Source organism: Haliotis rubra, unplaced genomic scaffold (genome assembly GCF_003918875.1).
Source record: "Haliotis rubra isolate DU_JTF1 unplaced genomic scaffold, ASM391887v1 Scf76, whole genome shotgun sequence".
Classification (NCBI taxonomy): domain Eukaryota; kingdom Metazoa; phylum Mollusca; class Gastropoda; order Lepetellida; family Haliotidae; genus Haliotis; species Haliotis rubra.
Window position 1 is genome coordinate 2643879 of NW_025767479.1, and position 13167 is coordinate 2657045.

At 39.2% G+C, this 13167-nt stretch overlaps 2 protein-coding genes across 3 annotated transcripts in view; both read left to right on the top strand.

Moving 5' to 3' along the window:
• The window catches only part of LOC124260356 (tripartite motif-containing protein 2-like), a 40423-nt gene extending 37889 nt beyond the window's left edge, over positions 1 to 2534 (top strand). Inside the window, exon 3 of the mRNA XM_046694647.1 lies at positions 2388 to 2534. The gene's annotated coding sequence lies outside the window, so the exon portion shown is untranslated. The remainder of the gene's footprint in view (positions 1 to 2387) is intronic.
• On the top strand, positions 1558 to 11294 carry LOC124260361 (E3 ubiquitin-protein ligase TRIM56-like). Of its 2 annotated transcripts, none has more exons than XM_046694657.1 (2): positions 1558 to 1846; positions 10457 to 11294. In XM_046694657.1, the coding sequence occupies exons 1-2, from the start codon at positions 1558 to 1560 to the stop codon at positions 11050 to 11052; spliced, it is 885 nt and encodes a 294-aa protein (XP_046550613.1). In that variant the 3' UTR covers positions 11053 to 11294. The 2 variants fall into 2 exon arrangements, with proteins under 2 accessions (XP_046550613.1, XP_046550612.1); XM_046694656.1 differs by lacking the exon at positions 1558 to 1846 and adding an exon at positions 9746 to 10052 and having other exon boundaries at positions 10457 to 11289.
• The last annotated feature ends 1873 nt before the right edge of the window (positions 11295 to 13167 follow it).

Below are 13167 nucleotides of genomic sequence, written 5' to 3' on the forward strand. Positions count from 1 at the left end.
AAAAGCAAATGCAAGAATAAAGTCCTTCATAGCATCAAGGATAGCTGGGCAGCCTCGCGTTTAAAGCGTTGAGTCATTACGGAGAAGACCCGGGTTCGATTACCCAGATGGTACGATGTGTTTCTGGCATCTCCCTGAAGTGATATGGCTGAATATTGATAAAATAATAATAATAATAATAATAATAATAATAATAATAATAATAATAATAATAATAGCATATTTGTTACGCGCATATATCCATGCTAAAGCATGCTCAAAGCGCACAAGATAAAGATGAGATTAATGGTAAAGAGCTACAGTTCAAAGGCTATCTTGAACATGTGTGGACAAAGGACCTCTTTCCATACATAACTGTCTTTATATTTTGCGTATTGATGCTATGACTTAATGTACAAAAGCTAGAGTTAGGCATTTGCCTCAAACTCAGGCACAAAGTGTGCGGATCTTTTTATAGTGATGAAAAATATGTTCACTTAAGTGATATGTTTATTGAAAATGTAAATTTATCAACAATGTACCTTTTTATAGCACTTTTTAAACGGAATGATTTTGTTTCAAACAGAGACCAAAGGCACTTCCATTGGAATTTTTCTTTCTATTATTACAAAAATATACCTGCAGTTTATAGACTAGATTTGTTATGGTAATTTCACGCTGTGAAACATCATTCATTATCTCGGCCTGTAGCCATTCATCAAGGGGGTTCAATCTCCCTCTTCACCGCCATAGTGAATCCAGGAAGGAAAGGTGAGGTGATATGCAATCCATATCTTCTTGGTTTTATGTATAATTTTACGCTAACAATGGCATGATTCAGTCACATTACTGCATAGAGATTTATGCACTGTCATTGAACTCAAATTAAACTACTAATTTTGCCGTTATGTTGGTTGACTCACTCACTCACGATTGTGTCGTACACCACAGTGCATTGTTTTTGTCAACTGTTTTTACGTACACTTGCTCCATTTCTATAACCTCGCGTAGGTCTATTGTCATATAGATACACTGACCCCAGAGATATAACCCTTAACTCTACTATACCTACATTTATGTCTAGAACCCATTTTTGATACATTATTAGTAATCATATCTACTAAATTATGTGTGCGTTTGTTTATCGCTCAAAGCTATTGATAAGAGTCTAACTCATAAGCAGGTCAGCGCACTATCAGCGAGACGATATAGTATGAGGAGGACTTTGGCCATCAATTCCCTAAGATATTATTTAGGTTTTTGTTTATTGATGTATTCATGAAACTTAAGCTAATGTATTACGTAAAATAGCCATTGAAATCGTAATATTTCAATTTAATTCAGAATTGATGGATCCAGGTTGAGTTTTAGATAAATAGTAAAACATATACAAAACTTTATTCATAAGCCTGTGCTAAACACACCTGAATGATAAAATACGATATATATCCAAACATTAAAAATTATACTTCATCCATCCTGCAACATCAATTGCCTTAATTTCTACTATAAACAATTGGAACTGACCATTGACCCTCAGTGGCTATCACAAATGTTTTTTACTTTTTCTGTTTGTAGATGGCAACGTCCCAGAAACTTGAGGAACATTTCCTCACATGCACCATATGCACAGAGGTGTTTGACAATCCATGCACGCTTGTCTGTTATCACACATTCTGTCGGAAATGTGTCGTCAACTACACCAAAACCAAACCAGAAGCCATCAGTGCCAAGTCTCTTCTCTGTCCATTCTGCAGCATGACGAAAGTGTCTGAGCCTGACAGACCAGTGGTGGAATGGGCGGATGCCGTCAAGCCAAGCTTTGTGATCCAGGGACTGTTGGACTCCTTTGGTCCTGGATCTAAAGGTGTGACATGACAGGAAACGTACTGAGGTCAGTGAGCCCACTCTGTAGTGGAACGAAGATCCTGAATAGTCCTTACTTTCTTTGCACCACAAGAACAGGAAACATTCTTGTGTCCGACTCTGGTTCCCAGCGTGTCTTGTGCCTGACACCTGAAGGGGACATTGTGTTCACCTACCCCCGGACAGGCCACACAACACAGGTGAATCCTCGGAGCATCACAAGTATCCACACAGGTGACATTCTGGTTGCTCTATACTCTCAGAATAATATGGTTCATTTGACCGAGTCAGGCCAGTTTGTTAGGAACTTACTTACAGCAAGTGACGGTGTCGATTGTCCGTACGGTGTTTGTACAGATGGACGTGGCCATGTGTATGTTTGTAATTGCTACTCAGGTAACATCAAAGTATTCACATGTAGTAACACAGAATAGATAACTGATTCATACTAAAACCATATTCCACCTGATACTGTGAAGGTTAATACACTACAATGTTTGATTGGTGCCCATGGATCATAAGTGGACCGTAGACATGTACACATACTCTACTTTTACACAGGCTGTTCCAAGCCAGTACGACCCGTGAAGATCCGTGGTAGAATAGGTCTTCAGCAACCCATTCTTGTCATAAAAGGCGACTATGCTTGTCGTAAAAGCCCACGTACGGGATCGGGTGGTCAGGCTCGCTGACTTGGTGGACACATGCCATCGCTTCCCAATTACGCAGATCGATGCTCATGCTGTTGATCACTGGATTGTCTGGTCCAGACTCGATTATTTACAGACCGCCGCCATATAGCTGGAATATTGCTGAGTGCGGCGTAAAACTAAACTCACTCGCTCACTCCAAGCCAGTACAGTTTCTTCTCTGCTTGTCAACAACACAATGATGCAGCCAACATCCAGAGATTAACTTATTAACTGCTGATATTATGTGCCAGACGTCTGCACTTTCTGGCACTGAAATTAATTTTGAAAATATCAATCTAATTGCACATGTATGTTTGAACACAGAAAAAATCTATCATATTAATTGACGCATATCAACATCAAAAGATTGGTTTAAAGTTTTGATTTTAGTGCACTCTGTTGGTATGTGTTTAAATCTAAATTAGAATTTAGTTCATTCCTGTAACCGTTAGTAACTGAAGATGGAGTACTATTCATGTTGATAAATAAATAACGTGAGTCAAAAACATCTCTTGCTGGTTGAAGTTGGAGATGAGAAAAAAAATGCAACTATTGTCTGAACCGTTTGAAGATACTTTATACATGTATACAGATGAGGCAAAACTGATAGTGTTTGCTATGTAATGTATTATTTTGCATTAAATGCAAAACCTCAGTGACTTGTGGATATGAGAGCAGATCAATACCGAAACTTAACGAATAAGATAAGCAATAGCAATCATTAAGGGCTACATAAACATGGAACGAGAGGTAATGTTATGCACTATACTATGCATGAGTTCCTAAAGATAAAGAACACTTATGGAATGACCTAAATGGACAATCAGACGACTACTAGCGCCACATGTCACCGCTCAACAACTGGGAAAATGTCTCCTACAGAAATGACAACGGACCACGCCTAACGTCATTCGTCGTCTTACGTCATCAATGCGTCGACGTGTTTTGGAGTGTATTGAAGCCAATGGTGGCCACACTTACTATTGATTCAACATTTGAGGACACTTTGCAGAATAAACGTTGATTTGTGTAAGATATCAGACATTGATGCCACGGGTGTTACAGTGTCAGTCAAAGGGTACGTTTGACTTTGCATGAATTTGTAGAATTGAATAATGTTCATTTATATATGTTTGTTTTTCTGTTCAAGTTTGGTCAAACACACTGTATATTTTCTTTTGAGCACTACTTTACAAATAAAACCGACAATTCAGAGTCCATAATGATGGACTTATATGCTACAACCGGAATGTTGTGTACAAATGTTCTGTGATAGAATACCAAACAATGATGATACCAGATGTTCACGTAGAGAGAGGAGAGAGCGAGAGAGAGAAGAGATGTAGAGAGAGAGAGAGAGAGAGAGAGAGAGAGAGAGAGAGAGAGAGGAGAGAGAGAGAAAGAGAGAGAGAGAGAGAGAGAGAGAGAGAGCGAAGAGAGGGTTTATCTACAAAAGACAGTCTTTGTACACAAATCACTATGGTAGCAGGGCACATTTGTGTATACAAAGATACCAAGGTACTTTTGTGCATATAAATGTACCGGGATGCCTTTGTGTAAATAAATATACTTTGTGTAGACAGAATGTCTGGATATATTTGAGAGGTACTTGAGTATATCTATTAAGAGCAAGTGGCGGATCAGAGTTATTCCAATGTTACCGGGCACTTTAACTGTCACAACAAAAAGGATTGGCACATTTAACAGACCAATCACCTTCTTGAGTAAATGTGTGAAGTAGACTTACCGGTACATTAATATATTTGAGTACACACAGAGGCACTTGGGTACATGTGTAAAGTACACGTGTCGGTACCTTAAAGGTCACATGCAACCAAAAGGTTAAACATAATTAAAACACAATTATCACTTATTCATGACATATAATATACATTGCTGGTTATGAAAAAACATATAAACAAAATTGTCAGTGTACAATCGCAAATCAATTGTGCAATATTGTGTACTTGGGTTTACTTCTCAAGAAACGAAGCAGCCGGGATACCGAACCCAGTCAGAGCGAGTGGGTGTGCACTCAAGTGTAACGGCTGGTTTATTTGCAGATGCCCTCACGGCTCATTGTGTCTGCATATATATAGAGATGTTGTGTTTTGTAAATACATGCTCATGTTTTGTGTATAACATTTTGCAATCAACAGACATCATAACATGTCATGTGTTCAAGTATCACACCTGCCTGTCTGTGTAATTACATAATGTGACAGAGATCGACCTCGGGCCATAAATCAATGCATTTTGTTTATGGTGTATAGCCTGATTAGAGTGTTAAGTTCAAATTGCATGTGGTCAGTGATCGCAGTTGTGTATTGAATATTGTCATTAGCAGACAGGCAGGCAGACACACAGGTGTCAAAATACAAGACATCGAGTTTTTGTCTGTGACAACGACATATCTATATCACAGTTAGAAATTCTGTCAACGCTAAATAATGACATTGCTTTTAAGTATCGAACTGAAAAGGTGACTCGGTAAGAAGAACGTGTGGTGAAATAGACAAATGAAATTATATAAAACAGTTAATTTACTGTCATAACATATAAAAAGCTCGCGCCTGTGAGTTATAAACAAAACATTAGAAAAATGGCTCACACCAAAACCTTCACCGAGGCCTTCACCGGACAACCCGCTTCCAAGTTGCGCGAACCTTTTCACTGAGCACGTGCTATGAGCGCGCAAGCCCAGCTGTTGGAACCACTTGAATTCCCACGAAACGCTGCGGGAAAATTAGTGAATCGTTTGAACTACGATTTCGCGCGTTTTTTTTCATCGCGTTATTTTTCAACTTTATAAGTTGAATTTGCAGTTTTGATGATTTGTTTCTGTAAGTCCATAACGAAAGGTATCAGAATCTGCAAAGTTGTGTTTTACGTTGCATGTGACCTTTAATATATTTGAGTACACACAGAGGCACATGTGTGAAAGACGAGTGCCAATGTAGTGTATATTATTATTTCAGTGTTTGATAATAACTGTCGCTATAACAAGAGACTGTTGCATTTAACAGACCTGTCGACTACTTGAGGACACAAAGTCTGCTCTGCCTCACTAAGTCGCAATGTAAACATTTTCATGGATAACAAATTCTTTATTGTCTTTGGTGGCCCAGGAGTGGCTACAGTAATATAAACCATGTAGTTCACTGTGACAGAATTACATCTCATCGGCACATCGGGAATCCTACCTGCTTCGCCGTGATACTGGTTATAGATTTGTCAAAACGATACCATGTAACCAGCACGTCGTCATGGTAACTATAGTACCCACCCTCAACTGAATCTTACTACAAACATTGCAATACAAGCACAAGGCTGTTTAACAATGTCTACAAACACTGCCACACTGATACCGGTTATAGATTTGTCAAAACGATACCATGTAACCAGCACGTCGTCATGGTAACTATAGTACCCACCCTCAACTGAATCTTACTACAAACATTGCAATACAAGCACAAGGATGTTTAACAATGTCTACAAACACTACCACACTGATACCGGTTATAGATTTGTCAAAACGATACCATGTTACCAGCACGTCGTCATGGTAACTATAGTATCCACCCTCAACTGAATCTTACTAGAAACATTGCAATACAAGCACAAGGCTGTTTAACAATGTCTACAAACACTGCCACACTGATACCGGTTATAGATTTGTCAAAACGATACCATGTAGCCAGCACGTCGTCATGGTAACTATAGTACCCACCCTCAACTGAATCTTACAAGAAACATTGCAATACAAGCACAAGGCTGTTTAACAATGTCTACAAACACTACAACACGCAACACACGAGAACAAAGCGAACCTTCACTTTTTGTTCAATAATATGTGCATGGTTTTATAGTAAAACTCTGGGTCAGAATAATCTCCATGTCCAGTGATATATACTTAGCAAGGTTAAAGAATATTTTAAGAAGTCATGAAAACAAAAGCATGTTTGAAATATTTTCACCACCTTAAATTATAGATTGCAGTTTCAAATTAAACGTACATGCCTCTTCTAAGTCTTATTACACCTAAACGGGCACAGACCGTTGAATCACCACCGTATGCATCACATGACATATATGAAGTGAACAATTAACACTTTCAACTTTGTGAGGGGAAGGCAGTAAATGGAGATGGCATTTGTGTGTTGTTTTGCGCCGAATGCATTGACGCTCCAGGTATAGGAGGGCGGCCTGTAGATACTCGAGTCTAGACCAATGATTGATAGCATGAGCGAGATCTCGGGGAATCAATCGAGACACACAATCCGATCCTCTTAAAAGCCACAAACAAGAGATGCGGAAGGACTGTGTTTCCGAGAATCCTACAGAGAGAAAACAATATATTGTTCTAAGGTTAACACATATATTATACTGACTGAAGACATACTATGTCACAATCAAAACACCCAACTATTTAAGGTAGGGGTGGCCGTGTGGTTAAGTGTTCGCCCATCATGCTGAAGACTGGAGTTCGATTGGAAATATGTTTACAATGTGTGAACCCTTTCATATCAGCTGCACATGCAGTGCGTTCAACAAATTTACCCAGGGCATATTTAAGGTGCCCACTTTAACTTTTGCCTTAAAAAAGTCATATACATGTACTTTGAAAAAAATGGGCCTGATGTCAGAGGTGAATTTCATTGTCTCATGTACCGTGTTAATAAAAACGATTGGCCATGCTTGATGTGACGTCCCAACTGCACGTGCTCCCCTCCCTTGAGGCTGTTCCTGCAACAGTACCACTGTTACTTTACCCTCCTAAAACTTCAAAGAAAAAAATGATAGTTTGTAAAGTAGCTATTCTATTTTGAGACAAACGTTATAAATTTTTTTGCATAGTTGTTCTGATGTTTTCATCACACACTGCTTTGAAATGAATGTTTGATCATGGACCGATTTGGGTGTTAGATTGTGATTCATCGGTATCATTTGACCCAAACAGACAAGCAGTACTAACACACAATTACTTACTCAGTATCTGGCTTTGTGTAATCATCACAAACTACGTGATCTAGACAGTCTGTAGACTTCTATATTTTGTGGAATCCGCAGTCATTAGATGAATGACTCTGAGAGTGTGAGTTTTCCGTCCATTTGAGGACATGGAAATAATCGGGATCAGTTAAAGAGACTGACATGTGAATGCCTTTTTAGTGTGCAGCTAGCAGGTGGGATGGCATAATAAGACGGTAAGAGTTGCTTCCCTTACACCATACCACGAAACAAGTACCTTCATGGTCTAAGTCAGCTTCATTATTGATTCGATACATTTTCGTACACTTTTTGTCCGACTTCCATTTTTTGTTGAAGCCGCGAAATTAAGAATGTTATAAATTTTAGAGCTAGCCATTAGGTGATTGACTCTGAGAATGTGGCTTGGAATCTCGGATCGTACTCCACAAAATATTAGAATCTTTTCTCTACTGAGAAAGTGTAATCGTTAGACAACACTTTCTGAATGGCATTGTGTATTCAAACTGTGTTTCTGTAATTTTCTGTTGAAGAGGAAACAGACTGAAACTATTTCTTTTTGCTTTTAAAGTAATCACAAAATCAGATACCTAACACTCGATATTTACATATATCTTGGTTAGCTATAGACATCATCAGGCAGTGTAGTTATCAGCTTGTGTAGCTTAGTAAGATGGGAAAGTTGCATGACTCTACCATACAGCCCAACAGGTGCCCATTTTAAGGGAACAAAACAAGAGGTTAGAACAAAGTCCTTCATATCATCAGGGATAGCAGGGTAACCTCGTGGTTAAAGCGTTGGGTCATCACGAAGAAGACCTGGGTTCGATTACTCAGATAGTACAATGTGTTATGCCAGTTTCTGGTATCTTCCTGCCGTGATATGGCTGAATATTGATAAATCATTTTACTTATTGATCTTTTGAGTTAGCGTACAAAAACTAAAGTTAGCCATTGCTTCAAACTCAGGCACAACATGTACGGAGTTTATTGATAGTAACCACAAATATGTTCACTTACCAGGGGCGTAGCTACCATTATAGAAAAGCCCGGGCTTACACATAATTGTGCTAAAAAAGGTTGGTCAAGCGCTCGTATACTATCAAAGTGTAAAGCCTTGCAACCTATCGGGCTTACAGGAAAAAATGGCTTTCTACGGGCTTGCTAAAGTCAAATGATCATTGAAAATGTAAGTGTTTATCAACAATGTGCATATTCATAACAAACAGAATGAATTTGTTTCAAACTGTTGAAGTACAAGTGACGACGACACTTCCATCACATGTGTTTCCTTCTTACATTATAAAAATAAATCTGCAAGTTATATACTAGTATTTATGATGCTCATTCAATGCTGTGAAACCTCATTCATTATCTTAGTCTGTAGCCATTCATATCAGGGTCCAATCTCCCTCTTCACCGCCCTAGTGAATCCAGGAAGAAAAGGTGAGGTGACGTGACATGCACTCGATATCTACTTGGTTTTATGTGTAATATAACGCTAATAATGACATGCTTTAGTCACATTATTACAGAGAGATATGTAGAGAGTCTGTGAAGACAAATTAAGCTACTAATTCAGCCGTTGTGTTGGTTCAGCTTCACATTCGTGTCGAACACCCGGGCGCGTATTGTTCTGTCTACTATCGTTATGTACACTTGATCCACTTCTCTAACCTCACGTACGTGTGTTGTCATATAGATACACTGACTCCAGAGATATAACCCTTAACTCTATCATACCTACATGTGTATACATAGAACTCATTTTTGAGAAAATTAATCATATGTATTGAAATATTTTCTGGTTTGTTTTCGCTCAAAGCTATTGATAAAATTCTACTTTCGTTATGCAAATGAGAACCCAAAAGTAGGTCAGCTAACTATCAGCGCGGCGATACACGACGGCCACAGAATGAAGAGGACTTTGACCATCAATTCCCTATGATATTAATTCAGGAATTTTGTTTATTGATGCATCCATCCAACAAATCCTAATTGAGTACATAAAGGCTATTGCTATAGTATGCTATTTTTAATTTAATTGAGTATTGTTGGATCTAAGTGTTCATAAGTATACACTAAATGCAAATTAGTGAAGAAATACAATAGATCTAAAAAATGTAAACGTGTTCTTTATGTTAATTCTACTTGATCCATCTTGCAGCATGTATTCTCTTAATTTATATTACTTCCAATTTTGAATAGACCATTGACCATCGGTCTGTTTGTAGATGGCTACGTCCCGGAAACTGGAGGAACATTTCCTCACATGCATCATATGCACAGAGGTGTTTGACAACCTATTCACGCTTATGTGTTATCACACATTCTGTCGGAAATGTGTCGTCAACTACACCAAAACCAAACCAGAAGCCATCAGTTCCAAGTCTCTTCTGTGTCAATTCTGCAGCAAGATGACGAAAGTGTCTGAGCCTGACAGACCAGTGGAGGAATGGGCGGATGACGTCAAGCCAAGTTTTGTCATCCAGGGACTGTTGGACTCCTTTGGTCCGGGATCTAGAGGTGAGGTTTGGGTGGTTTATTTCACATCCCCACCACGTTAGTATATGCGGCATGAACAGTATCGTCTGTTGATTTTAAAGAGTAATCTTCAAAAAATATATGCTAGAGACAATGATGTTTTGGGAAAGATTGTTTGTCATCAGATTTTGAAGAAAACTCTCCTTGCTCTCCTGAAAAGCAATTACATTTTTTATTGCAGGGGCCTATATTATAATCTGGTATTCAAGCCAACCAATCCTAGAATATTTAATAGTGGATCAGCCACATATCTTGACATGTTTTATATGGTACTTGAAGTATGATGACAAAAAGTAAACTTTCCTCTCTATATGAACTCCTTTGTTCTTGTAATTTGGAAATTGCCAATTAGATCCTAAATGTTTCTTGTATGTTTTTCCCTCAAGATACAACAAACTGCACCTGCTGTCATGCAGAAGGGGAGACAACTCCTGCATCTGTCTGGTGCTCAGTGTGTGACGAATCCCTGTGTGACCGATGTTCTAGAATGCACAAACGTTTCCCATCCACTCGTCATCATGACGTAATTGACCTTTCTGGCGAGGTCAATATTCCCCGGAAGCGAAAAGTCATGTGTAGTGAACACAAGGACGAATGCGTGAAATTCCTGTGCAAAGATTGCAAGAAAGTCATCTGTCACACCTGTTGTGTCATCTATCACAGAAAATGCGAGTCGGTTGTAATACTAGAGTCGGAATTGCCTGCTTTAAAATCGAAACTGCGAAATGACAAGGAAAATATACGACAGAAACAATATCTTATTGAAAAGAAAGTCGATACAGTTAAATCAAATGTCATGACTGAGAAAGATCGATATGTCCAAATGGAATCGAAGATCAAGTCTTCCAGAAGAAGGGCGAGGGAAACAATCACTCTTAAGGAAAATAAACTTTTTGATCAACTGAAAGAAATCTCAGAAAGGCACATTGAACAGTTGAACACCGACATTAAGTCAGGGGAAATATCGGTACAGATGTACTGACAACAGGCTGAACTGATTGACCAGACTCTACAATCTGAATGTGACATGGATGTGTATGAGATGTACCAGGGATGTGATGCTGGTGATGTGGAGGATGTCGGACACACAGACTTGAAGGAGAAGGGAAGAATAGCCAGGATCACGTTCAGACAGGACTCGGACAAGCTGAGTAGAGCAGTGGACGATCTACAGCTGGGTGAGATAGACGTTCTGTATGAGGGTGTGTTGGACCTGGCGGCTACACCTGTGTTACGAGACACGGTCAACGTCACTGAAGCAGGGGATCAGAGTGATGCATTGCCTCTTGACGTGACAGCGCTAGTGATACATGATACACATACAGTTGTAACCACAGATAATATCAACATGAGTGTGAAGTCTTTCTATACCAGAGATAATCAGTCATGCCATAGCAAGCTCAGCCTGGATAGCTACCCGTGGGGTCTGACAAAGTTACAACACAATCAAGTGGCTGTCACTGTAGAGAATAAAACAATCATAACGGTTGAAGTCAACCCTGGCCTGGTGCTGCTGTCAACCATCACAACAAACAAACATTACTATGGTATAACATCTCTGACCTCATCAACACTTGCAGCAGGTTCCAAGTCTCCTCCCTGTGTGGATATTCTGGACATGACAGTAAACGCACTGAGGTCAGTCAGCCCACTCTCTAGTGGAACGAAGATCCTGCAGAGGCCTCTCTTTCTTTGCACCACAAGAACAGGAAATATTCTTGTGTCCGACTATGGTTCATAGCGTGTCTTGTGTCTGACATTTGAAGGGGACGTTGTGTTCATCTACTCCCCGACAGGACGCACAACACAGGTGCTTCCTGTGGGCATCACAAGTACCAGCACAGGTGACATTGTGGTTGCTGTCAACTCTCAGAATAATGTGGTTCATCTGACCGAGTCAGGCCAGTTTGTTAGGAACTTACTTACAGCAAGTGACGGTGTCGATCATCCTTTTGGTGTTTGTGCAGGTGGACGTGGCCATGTGTATGTTTGTAATTTCTACTTAGGTAACATCAAAGTATTCACATGTAGTAACACAGAATAGATAACTGATTCATACCCAAACCATATTCCACCTGATACTGTGAAGATTAATACACTACAATGTTTGATAGGTGCACATGGATCATAAGTGTACCGTAGACATGTACACATACTCTTCTTTTACACAGGATGTTCCAAGCCAGTACAGTTTCTTCTCTGCTTGTCAACAACACAAGTACGCAGTCAACATCCAGTTATTAACTTATTAACTACTGATATTATGTGCCAGACGTCTGCACTTTCTGGCACTGAAATGTTTGAAAATATAAGTCTAATTGCACATGTATGTTTGGACACAGAACAAATGTATAATATTAATTGACGTATATCAACTTAAAAAGATTGGTTGAAAGTTTTGATTTTAGTGCACTCTGTTGGTATGTGTTTAAATCTAAATTAGAATTTATTAAATTCCTGTAATCCATAGTAAATGAAGATGGAGTACTATTCATGTTGATAAATAAATTACGAGAGTCAAAACACATCTCTTGCTGGTTGAAGATGGAGATGAGAAAAAAATGCAACGATTCTCTGAACTGTTTGAAGATACTTTATACATGTATACAGATTAGACAAAACTGTCCTGAGATAAGCAATAGCAATCATTAAGGGCTACATAAACATGGAACGAGAGCTAATGTTATGCACTATACTATGCATGAGTTCCTAAAGACAAAGAACACTTATGGAACTACCTAAATGGACAAATCAGAAGACTACTAGCGCCACATGTCACCGCTGAACAACTGGGCCAATGTCTCCTACAGAAATGGCAATGGACCACGCCTAACGTCATTCGTCGTCTTACGTCATCAATGGGTCGACGTGGAGAGAGAGAGAGAGAGAGAGAGAGAGAGAGAGAGAGAGAGAGAGAGAGAGAGAGAGAGAGAGAGAGAGAGGGGGAGAGAGGTTTATCTATGTAGCGGTACAAAAGCAGTCTTTGTACACAAATATAAGGTGTTACGACGGTTTGATCACTATGTAGCAGGGCACATTTGTGTATACAAAGATATACACAAGAGGTACTTGAGTATATCTATTAAGAGCAAGTGGC